Source organism: Aspergillus glaucus (assembly GCF_001890805.1).
Source record: "Aspergillus glaucus CBS 516.65 unplaced genomic scaffold ASPGLscaffold_4, whole genome shotgun sequence".
NCBI lineage: Eukaryota > Fungi > Ascomycota > Eurotiomycetes > Eurotiales > Aspergillaceae > Aspergillus > Aspergillus glaucus.
In genome coordinates, this window is record NW_019170456.1 from 1029394 (window position 1) to 1045238 (window position 15845).

Here is a 15845-nt window from a genome sequence, read left to right on the forward strand (position 1 = left end):
CGCTGATTAACAATTGAAAATCATTTGCTCTCAACCAATCAGATAATAGGATACGCTAACTATTGCCGCCCTATAAAAACCCATATTATGTATATTACTCAATATCACCAGGTTATGAAGCCAGCAGAATATATTCTCATTGCAATTGTGTTGTTGAACAAAAACAGCGATATGTAGAGATTGAGACCAGAGGAATTGTTGATATTTGCTTTGGTATACCAATTGGGGGATTTATTCATATATTTATTTCCCTTCTATCCCATTCATTGCGGGGATGGGGACGCTTCTGGTTTCGATTCTTCTTTCTCATAAAAGCCGAAAGCTTGCGCCAGATACTCCAAGAGTAGCCCTAATGCTATGCCTCCTCCGGTAAACAGACAACCGTTATTAAACCACCACCAACAGTTCTGGATGTTCTTCAGCTGAACTTTCCAAATCATAGCGCCAAGGGTAAGAATTGCACTGCCGCAGCTGCCCACAAAAAACATAGGACCAGCGCCTGCCGTTACTCCTGCCGCAGCAAGCAATGCGACCTGGGTCACAGCTAGGCCAGAAAGGATGGTTTTGGTGTTGTGTTCATGGCGAAGAGCGATTGATTTAATCCCTGCAGCTACATCATCTTTTATGTCCATATGGGCATATATCATGTCGTACAATACTGTCCAGGCGACGCAGCTAGAATAGAGAGCTGCCGCTGATTTCAGTGCATCGGGATTGGCGAGAAGATCCACGCCCAATGCTGGAAATCCCATTATCGCGCCCCATGAGAATGTAAGCCCCAAGATGATCTGAGGATAGTTGGTGAAGCGTTTGGCAAGGGGATATGTCGTCACTAGAAGCAAACTGGGAATCCCATACCATAGGCACTGGGTAGGAAACTGGAGCAACACACCAAGCCCAGCCAGTAACTGAGTGCCTGTGAACAGTATCGCTTGTTCGGGAGACAGCGCTCCCCTTGCAATTGGCCGAAATTTTGTGCGTTCAACATGGGGGTCCAGATTCCTATCCCAGAGATCATTTATCGCACAACCGGCTCCGCGCATAATCAATGCTCCGGTGAAAAAAAGGCCTGTTGTGCCGACAATCTGCAGCAGTGTGGCATACGGTGCCATGGGAGCAGCCAAAAGCGTCGAAAATATACATGGGAAAAACAGGTAATATGTTCCAACGGGCTTGTCGAGTCGCACCAACTCAGCGTAAGGTATCCATGACCGAGGAAGAGAGGCAACCAGCCCACTTGTAGGAGGCCTATAATGCGTGACTGGATTTGCCGATTTGTTCGATTCAGCGGCCAATTGCAACGAAGATGGAGAATGCGAACTATATCGGGCGGAGATCGCCTTCTTAGTTGTAGTCGTTTGAAGCACCGGGGATTTTGTAGGCCTGTTTCCTACACAACCGCGCGATATTGAAGATGAACGGACATGGTGGATTACCGTCGAAAAGCGTCTGCTGCACAGACCGAAACCTCGTCCCCCAATACATGTGCGCAGTTGCACCCCTCGATACAAGCTGAAGTAAAATATCGAAGAACTCATGCTGTAAAGCACGATATCAAGAATAACGAAACCACGATACGCAGAAAACGAGGATAGTTCAACCGTGATTCATACTCATATAGAAAAAGAAAAAGAGAAAAGAGAAAAGAAAATAGAGCCCTCCAACTAGCAAAGTCAATTCCTTTGCATCATGGTTTTCGAACTGCGACGACTGATATCCAGTTTCACGTGCTGGGCCCACCCGCCGCTCTTTTGTGAATGTTGACAACCGGCAAGGTAGTTGTATACAACGTAACTTCTACATAGTACAACTGCCACAATTACTTGGACGATCGCGTACCGAAGTAACTTACGCGTTGTTACTTGGATACATTTCGGCAAACCATGCATTTTCTTTGACAGGTCTCGCTGACCATCGCGTAATCGCATCGCAATGACTTCACAAAGAGCTGTAGGTAGCTCCTTTGGATACTTCAGAAGACGTTCGCGACTTTCTGACTTATCGAACTAGGCATTTCCTTATATTCACTGATAAATGCTGGACGAATGACTACCGCTCTTCCAGGGAAGCAAAAGATGCTTTGCCGTCGGAGCGCCTAATAAAACTTCCATTTCCTGAACTAGGCGCAAATCGATTATTTTCGAAAACCAGCTTCTTCCTATCAATCATTCAAACGCTTGTCACAATGCCTGCCCAGAGGCCCCGCGCAGCTTTTGAACCGATCTCCCCAGACTTGGATATCCCGGCACTTGTGGATGCGACACCGAATTTCGAATTCGCTACCAAGATTCATTGCAACGCAATAGACCGCATGGGCTTAGGAGCTTTCGAAAAACTCGTTCAGCTTTGTGTGGTACAAGGCGGGACGCCTCTGGTCGTTGAAGGATTCAATGAAAGCCTGGACAGTTCCATATTCTCTGAGAAGTGGCTGAGAACACACCATGGGGGAAAGAGTAAGTTGTCAGTATAACACTCCCCTCTTAACATTGCTGACAGCATGGTATTTCCTGAAAAAGCGGAAATTGCTCGCAACCTTACCACCAAGTCCGATCTCCCTCTCACAATCGGTCACTATCTCAAGAACATGCATCTTCTTACCAATCAATGGACGGCATTCAATTATAAAGACGCGAACCTCCAACGTATTTACTTGAAGGATATTGACTGTCCTCCGTTGTGGCACGACCATCTAAAGCGACAAATCCCTCCCCCGGTCTTTTATTTCAACGAAACCCCGGAAGCTTATGATGGCCCGGGTTTTGCATCAGCCTCTATTCCCGATGAGAGTGAGGCAGGGGTACGAATAGCCAAGGCAGGAGACCTCATGAGTTGTCTTCCGCCAGATATGCGTGCGGAGAACCTTATGTGCTATATTGGTCACGAAGGAACATATACCCCATCCCATCAGGAAATGTGCGCCAGTATCGGTCACAATATCATGGTTGAAGCATCAGACGGGTCAATGGAATATGGAAAACCCATAAAACCCGGATCTTCGCTCTGGTTTATGACTGAAAGTAAAGACCGTCGTGTGGTTTCCGAATATTGGATGTCCACATTGGGCCATGACATCGATATTGAAAACCATTTCGCACAGATGAACGCATGGAAAGCAGCCCCGTTCAAGACCTATATTGTTGAACAGAGTCCGGGTGACTTAATCCTCATACCTCCTCTAGCAGCGCACCAAGTCTGGAACCGAGGCACTAGGACAATGAAGGTGGCATGGAATCGTATCACAGTGGAAACTTTAAAGATGGCTTTGACTGAAGCGCTTCCACATGCCCGAATGGTCTGCCGGGACGAGCAGTATAAGAACAAGGCGATTGTGTTTTACTCCCTTGAACGATACTCGAACCTTCTCTGTCATGTCGATGAATACAACATTGATAACCCAGAAGTCAGGCAACTGATCAATGACTTTCAACATCTCTTTACTCTTTACACTCATATTCTGCTGTCAGAGAGTTTCTCGCCAAGACTACCCGTTGAGAAAGATGTTGAATTCACCGCCTTTGACAGCAATATAACTTGTTCATATTGTAGAGGAAACATATTCAACCGTTTTTTGACATGTCCATCATGCATAGGACCTCCGACCTTGGAAGGGGAGGACACCTACGACGTATGTATGGAATGTTACGCGATGGGAAGGAGTTGTGCCTGCATTTCCAATCTGAAGTGGGTTGAACAATTTTCCTGGGAGGAGTTGACAACCAAGTACGAAGTGTGGAGGCAGCAAATCCTCGGTCTCACGCGCGAGCTCAATGAACCTTACCAAAAATTTTCTGCGGAAAGAGAAGGGATGGGGAAAAAGTCACTCGCTGAAATATGCCAAGAACAACTGAAAGTGCGGCCATGGATTGATATCACGAAACCAGCTGTCAAGAAGATCGGGAAAGTCAGCGACTCGGAGACGACTAGCCCAGCAAGAAAGAAAAGGAAGACGGGTCGCCGTAACACACCCCAGGGCACCGGCCATTGTCACATTTGCAAGTGTGCCGAGCCACTATGGAAGCTTGTGTCTTGCTCGTACTGCAAATTGAATTACTGCTACGGTAGCCTTTACAGGGCCTTCAGCATACAGCCACAAAATGCCATGGAGAAGTATCATTGGATGTGCCCTAGGTGTCAGAGAATCTGCATCTGCGCGGCGTGTCGCCGAGACCATACTATGACTCCTTTCGAGCCTACATCCACCGTGCTCGGTCATGATACAAAGAAAATAGCAGACCTTCGCAGCGTTGAGAGCTTGGTCAATTTCCGGCATTCGAATCTTAAATGGTTCGAGAAGACAGGCGTGGACGACGAAACTCGACTTAGCAAACGCCAGAAGGAGGCCGAGGAGGAACGCAGTCAGTCTTTTATCGACCACGCTATCCAGCTTGAAGAAATACCTCAAGCGTCAAACTTCGAGGATATACCCGTGGATCCCTCATTAGAGCAGTTGCTCCTTACGCCGCCAGAATCAAATGTCTAAGAGCGTTTACGGACCTTTTGCGAGTGCAGATGATCGGGAGCGCGTCTGTGTACTTGGGAGCATTATCACATGTGGAGTTGAGAGGGATCTTGGGGCGTTCTTAAATACGGGGTTAGCATAACGGCGCGTGGCAATTTAACATTCAAGGAGGGCTTTTTGATTTTTGATTTGATTTGATTTGATTTGATTTTTTTTTTTTTTTTTTTTTTTTTTTTTTTTTTTTTTTTCCCTAGATGATTTCGCAAACATTAGGGTTCTAGGATTCGGTTGCTTAGCGTGTTTAACATTTCAATTTGTCGGCTTGACTCTTGAATTCAAAATGACAGCTTCATGAATGAATTAACAAGCTAGTATTATTGGTCTTCTGCTGCCCAAGAGTGTTACTGGACAAGCTATCTAGGCACCTTTGTACTCATATCGAAGGTTCTGAAGATGTGATAAATCCACCGAGATCATCGCTTCCCGCACCAACAAGATTACTCCGAACATTGCTGGATAACATGAGCTTAAGGTGATCGTCTTCATAATAACCGGCCAAATGAAAGTTATATGCAGGTGTTGGGCAGAGATACGTACCTCCTGGAACTATATATAAACCCGGCCAGATAGAGGAAGATGATATATTAGCGAAGAGATATACCAGGACCAATGTTCCGCAGATGCCAGTGTTTATAAAAAACAAGCTTTTTCGGACGAGCATGGTGCGTTTGACCTCTGCAGCAGGTCTCTTGCCTTTGCGATCAGACAAGTGCGACACAAACAGCTTCATTATGCAGGCCGTTACCAACAACGACGAGATAGCGAGGAAGGAGAAGAACCGCACTGTGGGAGTTGATGATTTGGATAGCACTGACGGGACAAACACTAGGACTGACAGTAGCGGAAGTGCGGTGAAAACAGTCTATACCGTTATGAATTGTTCAGCATCAGACCCAGCCTCTTTTTAGAGAATGGAGATTATTACACTATATTGTGCATTCCGCTGGTCATTCTGTCTCTGCAGTTGCTCTATCACCCGTTCTTGCTCTGTGGACTCTGTCAGGAACAACGTATCTAGAAAATAGCATAGCAAACGGACCTTCCTCATCTAACTCTTCACGCTCATGCCCTTCGTCACCTGAGTCCTCGGGGTAGCGAAATGCTCTACGGAGTCTTGTAGTAGCCATGAAGCGACTCAGGACTTTGAAATCAGGGCAAACGTTGAGTTCGATAATACGTTGGCATGAAGATGATTGGTGGCACTTCAACGCCCGCGGAGCCAATTGTGGTTTGTCTTGTTTGCTTTCCCTCTTCATGTCAACTTGCGGCCCCTCCACATCTCGCTTCGATTCTCTTGTTAGAATCTCCTTTCTTGCTAAAAAATGTCGCTACAAGCTGCGCAGTGGCGCATTGGTGCCCGGCACCTACAAAACTTTCCTGTCCGAATCTTAACACCCCGTCGCAACTTGATCCCCGCGCCGAGCGCAAATTCGGGCCCTCTGATGGAAAGACGGGCAGATCGGGAGCTCCCCTCTGTGCAAACAGAGCGACGATGGTTACGGACGCTGCCAATTTTCGCCGTGGTTGTGGGTGCAGCCATGCTGGGCATTTTCAACTACCAGAAGTCTTCGTCAAGTGTGGTCAACAGTACATTATACGCGCTGAGGACGTCGCCGCGTGCCCGGGAGATTCTGGGTGATGAGATCTATTTCGCACAACAGATGCCTTGGATCAGTGGGGAGATGAACCAGCTACATGGACGTATCGACATCTCATTCTGGGTCAAGGGGACAAGAGCCCAAGGTAAAATGAGGTTCCGCAGCATTCGGCCAGATCGGATGAGCTTTGTACGTCTTCCTTCATCCTTATCTGCTTTTTTTCCGCTTCACAGTGGCGCAAAACTATTTAAACGTCCTTGCTAACCAACACTTCTGTCCAACTAGTTCCGTACCGAGGAGTGGAGTTTGCAATTGGAAGATGGGACATTAGTACAGCTACTGGAGGGCAACAGCGACCCATTTAACAAAACTGAGTGAAAAGCAGAGCCATTGAGTTGTTACTTATGCGATATTTGCGAATCTTGTACAGCTAGACGTTTTGCATCGGGTCGGGCGTTTTTGGGAGGGTCCGAAAGTCATTATTACTTATGATTATTTGAAAGAAGGAAAACAATCAAAACGCGAAATCGAGAAACGATGAATAACTGAAAGTCATCACGACAGGGCATGGCCGGACCGAAACAATCAGAAATAGGATATCATTTATGTATCATAAACAGACGCCGCTCTAGTAACCAGTAGAGTTGTAATAGTACATTCCCAAATATTTTTGCAAGACGTGAAACACTACGCAGACTCTGCTGCTGCTGCTGCTGGCACCTCAGGCCAAGGCTTCTTGATTGCATCTTGTATCCTGACCATGCATCCCTTAGGACCGCTGACGGCACCTGAACAAAACGAATTAGCAATCTACTTCCTCGATAATAACAGAGGGGGGAGAAAAAGCATACCTGTAACAACAACAATGCCGTTCTCCGCATCAACCTTCAGAATCTTCAAGTTCTGCACTGTGTTCTGTTCATTACCCATGTTCCCTGCCATCTTCTTGCCGGGATACACTCTGGAACCACCACCCTGACCGGGACCCGCAGAACCGAGCGAACGATGCGTTAAACTGACACCGTGACTGCGATCCTGACCACCGAACCCGTGTCTCTTCATCACACCCGTGAAACCTTTACCCTTGGTATTCGAGCGTGCATCAATAAATTGACCCTCCTGGAACCAGTCGGCATTAATCATATGGCCCACAGGAGGAAGACCGCCCTCATCCTTGACCCGGAACTCGTAGACATGTCTCTTTGGCGAGAGTCCCTGGGCGGAGAAGTGGCCCAGGAGCGATTTTGTCATGTTGCTCGGATGCTTCCAGCCAGCGCCGACCTGGACGGCGTAGTAACCATGCTTCTCCCGTGTCTTATGCGAGACCACTTCTACTCGGTCGAGTTGGAGGACGGTGCACGGAATGCGGGTCCCAGTTTGTGCGTCGTAGATGCCGGTCATTCCCTTCTTGATGGCAACTGCTCCGCTTCGGAGGGGTAGGGTGTAAGCCTTGCGCTCGAGAGCCGCCGCAGGCGTCGACTTCAGTATCGGCAAGTCGGGACCAACATTGAATCGGCTGGGTTTGGGGGTGGTCACGGATTTGATTCCAAATGTCCGAACCGGCATATAATGGTAAGCGTTGATGGTGGGTATCGATTGAGGGGCCCAGAGGGCCAAAGGAAGCTGTGCCAGCCCCCGGAATAGACGCGGCGACATGGCGGAATGGAACGAGAGCAGCGGACTGGGGTAATTTCAATAGAGGATCTAATTCCACTACGTTGGTGAGATTTTCAGAACTACTGCGGCGGTGGCTGTCTTAGTCAGCATTCATTATAACTAACTAGTTAACTAACCTAGTTACAGAAGTATGTACCTCAAAACTCTCGTTACTTTTGAGAAATAACTATGTACATACTGCTGAGTGATTGCTTGATTATAGTGATATATATAATAAATTCTCAAATTTCCAATTGAAGATATACCCTCGCCTTTCCGGGCTTGGAGAGGCAGTGTCCATCCCACCTCGTAATCGGCGAGGTCGGCACGCCGAACCACCGAAAGAAACGGATTTCTTTCGAAAGCTCCCTTCATTTTCCTCTTCTTGACCCCAACGTCAGCTCAAGATTACTGCAAATCCTTTCTTGAAAAGCTGATAGTTGTGTCCTCTCATTCAACTGATTATCGGAACTCTCTACCGTCCTCGCACCGGCATCCCAGCACCACAAAAAAAAAAAAAAAAAAAAAAAAAAAAAAAAAAAAAAAAATTAAAAAAGAGGATCTGATTTCCGCCCCCGTGAGCTCCGAAAAAAGAGTACATATATATAAACACACCTCATAATCAGAATGTCTCTACGGCATACATTGCTATCACGATGGATAGCATCTCCGACGCAATTCCTCCAGAGCGCATCAGCGCTGAAATCCTCGCCGTCCGTGTCTCAACCCCTCTTTATGCGGCTTCGGCCCATGGGTCTCTCCGGTTCTCCTTCCCTTCCGTCGACTTCGCTTAGCCGTTCCTTTTCTCTCGGACGATCGTTTCAGCTCCAAGGGAGGTCCCTTGGTCGAATGAATGGCAGACCCCGGATAGAAAATAGCAGACCGCGACAGCAACGACGACAGCAACAACAACAACGACGGGGGTTCAGTTCGTCCCGCCAAGCACCGGAATCTCTTTCACAGAAACTGCGCAAGCTGTCCCGTGAGTACGGGTGGTCTGCCCTAGGCGTTTACTTGTTGTTATCTGCCTTGGACTTCCCCTTCTGTTTTGCGGCAGTGCGTCTTCTTGGGGCCGACCGGATTGGTCACTACGAAGACGTTATCCTGCAGACAGTCGCGGACGGCGTTCACGCCGTGTGGCCCAGTAATCAGGATGAGGAGTTCGATTCCGAAGAGGTTGGTGAGGAAAACAAGGTGGAGGCCGAGAAAATGGAGGAGCAAACGAAGCAGGCTACTGCTAAGAAGAAGGCGGACCAAGCAAGTACGTGACAATCCCTCCAGTAAAGGAAGTTAAATCGTTGCTAACATGTCCATTTAGGCCTATGGACTCAGCTGGCTCTTGCTTATGCTATTCACAAGAGCCTCATCTTTATACGGGTGCCGTTGACTGCAGCCATCACGCCCAAGGTTGTCAAAATTTTGAGAGCCTGGGGTGTTGACATTACAAGACGGAGACCATGAAGGGCTTCAAAACCACCCTATCTCACTAGTTTTTCGGCTTTAGTGAACTGATAGCAGCATCAGCTCAGCCTAGCCTACGGTGTGCAAGTATCAGATCCGTCCCCTCTCTTCCCTTTTCCCTTTTTTACTCCTCGCTTTTTCTGTTTGTGAAGAATGGCTTTATGTGTTCTCGTCTTTCTCTTGCATGGCATGGCAATGTTTAAATAGATCATAGCTTCACGATTGTATATTAGCTGTTTATTAGCTGTTTAGACTAATTCCGGGGCGTACATTCATGTCTCTTGGCTCTCAAATCTCAATTTGGGTATTATCACAAACGCACACAACCTAAACACAGCCCCATCTAATTGTAAATAGCAATGGACATTAAATCAAAACAGCAGTTTTTCCTGAACCCATGAACCGTGAGACGAAAAAAAAAAAAAAAAAAAAAACATTAAAAAAAAAAAGGCAAGGACGAAATCTCGAATATATGTCAATATATGCATGGTATAAAAGACATGACTATCACGGTCGATTTGTAAATCGAAGCAAGGTAAATATCACATATCGATCGTATCATTGAATCGCAAAATGCCATTGGCTTTCATCACGCCATTGACACCGTCAGGCATTCGATAAGCCCACTCGGCAACGCCCATTGGATCCGCGGTTATCATTTCTTCACTCTGCGAAGGCTGTCCGACGTCGTCCGAAGTATCTGCTACCAGTACGAGGCCTAATTCCTTGATTGTTTCCACAAGAGCTGGTACGACGTTCTGTAGTGGATTATGTCAGTTCTCTCGTCCATCGTCAAATGGTAGATAATGCCCGGCCAACGGATTGCGGGCTTAAGCCAGTGAAAAGAAAATTGTGAACATACCAGAAGACTTGACCGACATATCAGGCCCATAAAGTTATTACTCTGAGCAATGCGTGCGGACTCCTTGATGGACATAGATGCTCTACCACTGCTATGGACATCAGGCAGCGAGCCAATATCGCGAGCCAAGTCGCGAATTTGCCCAAGGTCGTTGCAAAGAAGGACAGGGTCTGAAAAGAGGTTATGTCAGCACAAATCATACCTAAAAGACAAAGGACGCACGAGATAAATGTCAGGTACTTACAGTTCGGTTGCTTCCAGTTAAGCGCAGTGCAGATGTTAGGGTTGTATGAAGTGAAGACCACGGAACGCATGAAATCGGGATGTCTCTCCCGCGAAACGCGAGCATGGTCAAAGACGTTCGTAAGAATAGCATCGGCGAAAGTATTGACGTCTGGCAAGGAAGTCATGCCCAGAGTATGTTCCTCTGTCGGTGACGGATAAAGCGTAGAGATATTGATGTTAATGCCAATGGGCAATTGCTCAAGGACATCTTGCAATGAAAGGAATGATGCGGCCAGCACACGATGGATTTGAGCGAGGTCGTTCATTCCTTGTGTTTGTAAGAAGTGCACAATTTCTGAACGGTGAGCACCTCTTTCTGCGCCAATTGTTTGGAATTGGCTGTACGTGAGATGGCAGACCGGGATTTCTATTCCATGGTGGTTAATGGTGAACTGCGGATGAAGCACAGGCACGCAATCCTTGGTCAGCTGCACGAAAAGTTGGACATGGTCGCCCGACAAACTTGAGCCGGTGACCAAGCCGTTATGCTCCGAGTCAAGCGCGCTGGTCGCCTTCCAGTATGTCGCAAAATGGGTGATCTCCAGCGGATCGCCGTGATAAGGCTTAATGACCTGGAATCTGAAACGAAGCTGACCGATTGACCGTAATCTAGGATCGAATAGGGGCAAAGTGCAGGAACCAGTACTGGAATTTTCGGCTCTGAATACGACCGGTAGCGCAACACTCTTTGCGATCACCTTGGAGCCAAATGTGGGAAAGATTTCAAAGTCAACGGCGAAGGTATCCAGATTGTCAATGTGGAACGATATTGTCCGCGAATCGTCCTGGATGGGAAGCATTATCGTGCGGGGGATTAGATCGGAAAGCTTTGACGAGATGGTCAACCGGGCAGCTGGATGGCGGCCCGCCTGGTCGAAGTATATCGAGCCCAAGTTACCTTGATCGAAGAGAATCTGAACAAACACCTTTTTGTCCAGGAAGTTGTGACCATAGCGCCGCAAGGGAATGATGGGTGGTGGCAGAGAAAGGTCGGGAATGCCGTCCGCTGTCTCCATATCCCCGGAATCAAATTGGTCTGACATGGCACCTTCAGGTTCTTGTAACCTGAAGCCATGGAGAATATCAAGCGGCGTTTGAGTTGGTGGCTTTTCATCACCACGATGAGACCAAAGTAGGAGCATGCACTCCAGATGCCCTTCCCATGCCGCATAATACATAGCCGCCAAATTCTTCTCATCCACAGCATCCGCATCCACACCCAACTCCAACAATGTTCGGAGGCACCCAACACAGCCTTCACTGGCTGCATGGAAGAGCGGGGTCCACTGGTACAGCTTGTCTCTCTGGTTCATGTCGGCACCATGCTGCTGAAGGAGCAGCAGCAACTGTGGCGACTGTGATGCACGGGCTACCATGTGTTGTGGGTAGAGGCCTTCAGCATCTGGGAGCAATTGCGCATTCCGTTCGAGCAGCATTTTCACTATCGGGAGTGACCCATGCTGGCAAGCAAGATTGAGCGGAATATGATCCGACTCCGAAGCCGGATCGATGCGTGCGTTGCTGTATAGAAGTTGTTCAGCACAAGCCAGTTGGTCCTTGACAATGCTGTGGATCAAGGGCGTGAAATTGTCATGGTCCATAAGATCGACCGTGGCGGGGCCGGCAGCTAGTAGCTTGCACACCATGTCCACACGTCCATGCATGCAGGCGTAATGAAGTGGAATTCTGCCATAGACATCCAACCTCGACACATCGACACCCGCCGCAAGGCCGGCCTTTAGGACAAATTCGCGCCCGGAGATAGTAGCCTCGTGCAGACAATTGCGTTCATTGATATCGTCCTCCGCTTGCATGTCCACCAAGTTACTCTCCAGGAGAAGAGCCAGCACTTCGTCGGAGAATTCGTTGATAGCCGCAAGGAACATGCGAGTAGCACGTTCCCCGCCGTCTGGAGATGACTGCAGCTTCGTCGTCCACTCGCGCAGAGTCTGGAGATTACCCGCAGTTGTCGATTGCAGGACCTGCGCGTCTAGATCTTCTTCCTCGGATCCTAGCGACTGCGCGGCTGCCGCAGCCGGACGAGCTGCATCAAATTGGATGTTTTCTCCTTCAGCCCAAGCTTCCAGTTCCAAGCGCGCGGTTGTTGCCCGGTCTGATAGATCACGCAAGACATCTCGATTGAAACAGGGTTGTACCTCAACGGCCCTATGGAGATATAACTCTTTCATGCGGGACTGCAAGAAAAGAAAGGAAAGGTTAGCAATGACAATCCTACCGGTTTAACCTAGTCGGATGCGAGATATATCAGACCTTTGAGGTTTTGTCCCACTATAGCACGTATCTTCGTCAGCTTATCACACTCCTAGCAAGTGAGCCCTCTTCTACACCCTGTGGAAGCTGAAGATGAAAACGAACCTTCTTGAGGATCTTGGACATGGCAGTTTCGTTGATCTCGACAAATTGCTATAAAACGGAATGTGTCAGCGAGGCACTTGGAAACGGACTTGGTTCAAAAAGTCCTGTAACAAAAAGCATCCAAGTGAACCCACCTGTAACTTGTTCAAGTCGCCGTCGAATTGTTGGAATCCTTCAAACAAAGCCACAAAATTCGCCGGGGCCTTGGAATTTGTCATAGTCCGGGACTGGACCACACGCTTCTTATCGACCAATGTCTTTAAGCGTAGCGAAAACTATAATCCCTTGTTCAGCGTCTTTCCTTTCCCGGTCAAATGAATGCAAGCCGGGGAGGCAAACCTCAGCTTCCTTTTGGAGATAGAAAATGTTGACTTTCTCTATCTCACGCTCCTATATGTAACAAATTCGCCCGGTCAGCCTAGGACACGATTTGTTTGTCAATCATCACGTCGGAGCTCCACGACGTACCAATCGGAAGAAGAACACCTCCTTGTTCGCGCGCAAGGCGCTTTGTGCGTCCGGGACATCGTGGCGGACATCTGTAGTTGATTGCGCGGGGATCGTAGGCGTTGCGCTTAATTGCTTGATGAGCTATCGAAGCATGAGTGATAAGCGTCCGGACCAAATGACTATGCACTGGAATCAACTGAAGCGCACCTTTTTCAGGGCTTTGTAGTTGACGAAACTTGCCGCATATTCTGGAAGGTCAAGCTGTCGGCGTTGGATCTGTTTCCCAAACTTCCTGTAAATTAAACCCGAGTGTCAGCAAATAGATGAGAATTGATGGAGGAAAATTGGGGGCGCCTCGAAGCCATGCACCGACAAACCACCATTTCGAGGCGAAAGACGAGCAGGGAAACAACGTACATCTTCACACGGGCTGTGCGATAATCACAGCACCACCTGGTCCTCCTTCAGAAAAGTCCCGTGCACAGGTGTATACTCTGTAGAATGGCGGAACCGGTGAAATGCCAGCGGCCGGACCGAGGCAGAGCGGAAAGCAAGAGGTCGTTCTTCTTTTCTCCGTCTATATTTCTTTCTCTTGCTCGCGCAAACTCTCTCTTGTTTCCTTTCCCCGTTTCTCAATTCCGATGAACCACAAGCAAGGGAAACGTCGTGATCCGGGAGGGCGGAGGTAAATGTAGCCAACAAGGTGGGGCGGAGGGGAGGAAAGAAGAGGCAACGATTCGGATGAGTGCGGTTGAGCGGAATCGTAAATAATCGCAATGGCAGCAGTAGGAGGGGAGACGAATTAGCAGTCGTGGCGAGGAGAAAGAGGTGAAAGAAGTAGAGTAGAAGAACGAGAACGAGAGGGAAGAGGGAAAGGGAAAAAGGTCAACGGAGTATTAGAGCAGGACCGGACTCGGAGCACCCGCTCGCTGGTGGTGGTTCCGCGTAGGGAACCAAAGAAAAGAGAGAGAGAGAGAGAGAGAGAGAGAGAAGCAGAGACGAGACGAAGAAACGAGAAACCAGCCATAAGTGCCCCTCTATAATTTCCTGATCGGGGACCTACGACGCCAGAACGGCGCCGTGAGATAGGAAGATTTGCTGGTGGAGAGCCCGGGGGTAGCTCACTTGTTCTCTCCGACGCCAATCAGCGGGCTCTTTTCACCCACGTTTCTTTTGACTACGACCAATGAATGATTAGAGGGTGCACTTTGTTATGGATTTTACAGGGATTATATATGAATTGGCAGAGCTAGTTATCCTGCGCTAGCCTTAAAAAACAAGGCGCATCCTTGACACGTGACTGGGATTCTTCTTATCCGGCTACTACTCTGTACTACAGGGAAAAGAATGCAGACCTGTTGGAAGGAAGGGGTAAACTCGGCAAGGAGTATGGAAGAGTGAGCCAAAAGGTAATCTATATTCTGCCGTTCTGAGGAATGCCTAGATAGGAAACTCTGAAGCTATACAAGTTATCATCTCACATAAGAAGGTGTGGTATCCAAACAGTGGTGCAAATTTAAAGATAAAACAAAACTATGAAATATGCATCACCCGCTAACACCAGCTAACACCAGATCCCAACCGCTCGGTGCTCTTTCCCAGCCAACATGCTCGTGCTCGTGCTCGTACAACATGGTTGACTGACCAGGATCCCGCTGTTTCACACTGAGCGTCTCTAAAGACCTGTCAAGGTAGTAGCCGATATCGGGCTCTTTTTATCATAGCCACAGCTATTGTCCAGCAACCGTATCTGTGGACAACTGGTCATGTCTTCTCAACTTCTGTTTGCACCATGATTTCAATGAATTCAATCTTCCATTACTCGCATTGCGCCTTGGCGGAGGTGGTATACATAGTATTGTATTTATCGGATCAATAGAGCTGCTCGATTGTTTTCGACGTTGGCGCAGATGATAAGAACCCCGCCGACACAGCGGGCAGCTTGTATCTCGACTGCATAACCAGTGGTCAATACAGGGCTGGTGTAGAAGATGTTCGCACGGTAAATGACGGTAACTCGCGGTTGCGTCTAGGGTTTCGAAGAATATCACATAGAAATCTGGAGTCTCTAATCCTCAATCAGTTTGGTGGGTAGCTCCAAGTCGACTTATGTATATACCTCCTGATGATTCTTGGTGGCTGCGGAGAGGAATCTGCGTCAAATCCACATTGTATTCCTCAGAGTAAACCATGATTATATTGGATCAAGTCAGATATTATCTCTCGTTGTTACTTGCTCGTAATTTCACGAGCTGGGTCATTTTTAACTGACAGGTATTGGTGATGTCATGCATGAGCAAGTTGTAACACTGTCAACACAAGGCCTGAATTCATATATCTGACCGCTAATGTGATCGCATTAATTAGGGCTCGTTGAGCGTGTTAAGTTGTCAAACATACGAATAACCGAGTAAGAAAAATATAACTAGATATGTCAAATCATATCTTGTCTGTATGTACTATGGCATCCTCCTATTCCTATATATCCACAAAGGAGGTAGGTTATAACCTAGACGCCTGGAAAACGAGGGTAACACACTATGCAGGCAATCCATCATCCAGAAAGAACATAATCCGCAATGAAAGTGCGTACAATGCACTCAGTCAGAAAAAAAAAAAAAAAAAAAAAAAAAAAAAA

General features: G+C 47.8%; 8 protein-coding genes across 8 annotated transcripts; 3 read left to right on the plus strand and 5 right to left on the minus strand.

The window, feature by feature from the left end:
* Positions 1-105: 105 nt before the first annotated feature.
* Positions 106-1680, minus strand: ASPGLDRAFT_43802 (putative para-hydroxybenzoate-polyprenyltransferase Coq2). Its single transcript, XM_022545887.1, has one exon. The coding sequence runs from the start codon at positions 1536-1538 to the stop codon at positions 264-266; it is 1275 nt and encodes a 424-aa protein (XP_022403966.1). The 5' UTR covers positions 1539-1680; the 3' UTR covers positions 106-263.
* A 505-nt stretch (positions 1681-2185) lies between these two features.
* On the plus strand, positions 2186-4480 carry ASPGLDRAFT_120634 (putative JmjC domain protein; the record flags this gene model as incomplete). Its single annotated transcript, XM_022540156.1, has 2 exons — positions 2186-2453; positions 2517-4480. The coding sequence occupies 2 exons, from the start codon at positions 2186-2188 to the stop codon at positions 4478-4480; spliced, it is 2232 nt and encodes a 743-aa protein (XP_022403967.1).
* A 296-nt stretch (positions 4481-4776) lies between these two features.
* ASPGLDRAFT_43805 (uncharacterized protein) lies at positions 4777-5700 on the minus strand. Its single transcript, XM_022545888.1, has 4 exons — positions 5559-5700; positions 5445-5506; positions 5057-5381; positions 4777-4971 (listed from the first exon to the last, which is right to left on the minus strand). The coding sequence occupies exons 1-4, from the start codon at positions 5644-5646 to the stop codon at positions 4877-4879; spliced, it is 570 nt and encodes a 189-aa protein (XP_022403968.1). The 5' UTR covers positions 5647-5700; the 3' UTR covers positions 4777-4876.
* A 141-nt stretch (positions 5701-5841) lies between these two features.
* ASPGLDRAFT_119860 (cytochrome c oxidase assembly factor 1 family protein) lies at positions 5842-6495 on the plus strand (the record flags this gene model as incomplete). The annotated part of the gene is made up of 2 exons (XM_022540096.1): positions 5842-6306; positions 6403-6495. The coding sequence occupies 2 exons, from the start codon at positions 5842-5844 to the stop codon at positions 6493-6495; spliced, it is 558 nt and encodes a 185-aa protein (XP_022403969.1).
* A 309-nt stretch (positions 6496-6804) lies between these two features.
* On the minus strand, positions 6805-7773 carry ASPGLDRAFT_119845 (mitochondrial 54S ribosomal protein uL3m; the record flags this gene model as incomplete). The annotated part of the gene is made up of 2 exons (XM_022540094.1): positions 6805-6905; positions 6969-7773. 2 exons carry the CDS (start codon positions 7771-7773, stop codon positions 6805-6807), a joined length of 906 nt encoding a protein of 301 aa, XP_022403970.1.
* A 536-nt stretch (positions 7774-8309) lies between these two features.
* Positions 8310-9617, plus strand: ASPGLDRAFT_43811 (FAM210 family protein). The gene is made up of 2 exons (XM_022545889.1): positions 8310-9034; positions 9092-9617. The coding sequence occupies exons 1-2, from the start codon at positions 8401-8403 to the stop codon at positions 9232-9234; spliced, it is 777 nt and encodes a 258-aa protein (XP_022403971.1). The 5' UTR covers positions 8310-8400; the 3' UTR covers positions 9235-9617.
* phoC (putative cyclin dependent kinase inhibitor Pho81) lies at positions 9410-13817 on the minus strand. The gene is made up of 10 exons (XM_022539697.1): positions 13625-13817; positions 13415-13499; positions 13226-13348; positions 13097-13147; positions 12892-13032; positions 12758-12805; positions 12653-12670; positions 10341-12576; positions 10097-10266; positions 9410-9992 (listed from the first exon to the last, which is right to left on the minus strand). Coding segments are annotated over exons 1-10 (3090 nt in total). The 5' UTR covers positions 13627-13817; the 3' UTR covers positions 9410-9776.
* A 785-nt stretch (positions 13818-14602) lies between these two features.
* ASPGLDRAFT_43814 (uncharacterized protein) lies at positions 14603-15421 on the minus strand. Its single transcript, XM_022545890.1, has 2 exons — positions 15327-15421; positions 14603-15275 (listed from the first exon to the last, which is right to left on the minus strand). Exons 1-2 carry the CDS (start codon positions 15397-15399, stop codon positions 14938-14940), a joined length of 411 nt encoding a protein of 136 aa, XP_022403973.1. The 5' UTR covers positions 15400-15421; the 3' UTR covers positions 14603-14937.
* Positions 15422-15845: the final 424 nt, after the last annotated feature.

What these genes read in the sequence shown, in the direction of transcription:
- ASPGLDRAFT_43802 (XM_022545887.1), bottom strand. Translation starts at nt 1,538, where the DNA reads ATGAGTTCTTCGATATTTTACTTCAGCTTGTATCGAGGGGTGCAACTG.
- ASPGLDRAFT_43805 (XM_022545888.1), bottom strand. Translation starts at nt 5,646, where the DNA reads ATGGCTACTACAAGACTCCGTAGAGCATTTCGCTACCCCGAGGACTCA. An exon ending in TGAAGAGTTAGATGAGGAAG is followed by an intron (nt 5,507 to 5,558) that starts GTCCGTTTGCTA and finishes CAGAGTCCACAG; the next exon opens with AGCAAGAACGGGTGATAGAG. An exon ending in AGCGGAATGCACAATATAGT is followed by an intron (nt 5,382 to 5,444) that starts GTAATAATCTCC and finishes ATAACGGTATAG; the next exon opens with ACTGTTTTCACCGCACTTCC.
- ASPGLDRAFT_43811 (XM_022545889.1), top strand. Translation starts at nt 8,401, where the DNA reads ATGTCTCTACGGCATACATTGCTATCACGATGGATAGCATCTCCGACG. An exon ending in GAAGAAGGCGGACCAAGCAA is followed by an intron (nt 9,035 to 9,091) that starts GTACGTGACAAT and finishes ATGTCCATTTAG; the next exon opens with GCCTATGGACTCAGCTGGCT.
- phoC (XM_022539697.1), bottom strand. An exon ending in ACTACAAAGCCCTGAAAAAG is followed by an intron (nt 13,349 to 13,414) that starts GTGCGCTTCAGT and finishes ATGCTTCGATAG; the next exon opens with CTCATCAAGCAATTAAGCGC. An exon ending in TAACTGGAAGCAACCGAACT is followed by an intron (nt 10,267 to 10,340) that starts GTAAGTACCTGA and finishes ACCTCTTTTCAG; the next exon opens with ACCCTGTCCTTCTTTGCAAC.
- ASPGLDRAFT_43814 (XM_022545890.1), bottom strand. Translation starts at nt 15,399, where the DNA reads ATGGTTTACTCTGAGGAATACAATGTGGATTTGACGCAGATTCCTCTC. An exon ending in CCACCAAGAATCATCAGGAG is followed by an intron (nt 15,276 to 15,326) that starts GTATATACATAA and finishes ATTGAGGATTAG; the next exon opens with AGACTCCAGATTTCTATGTG.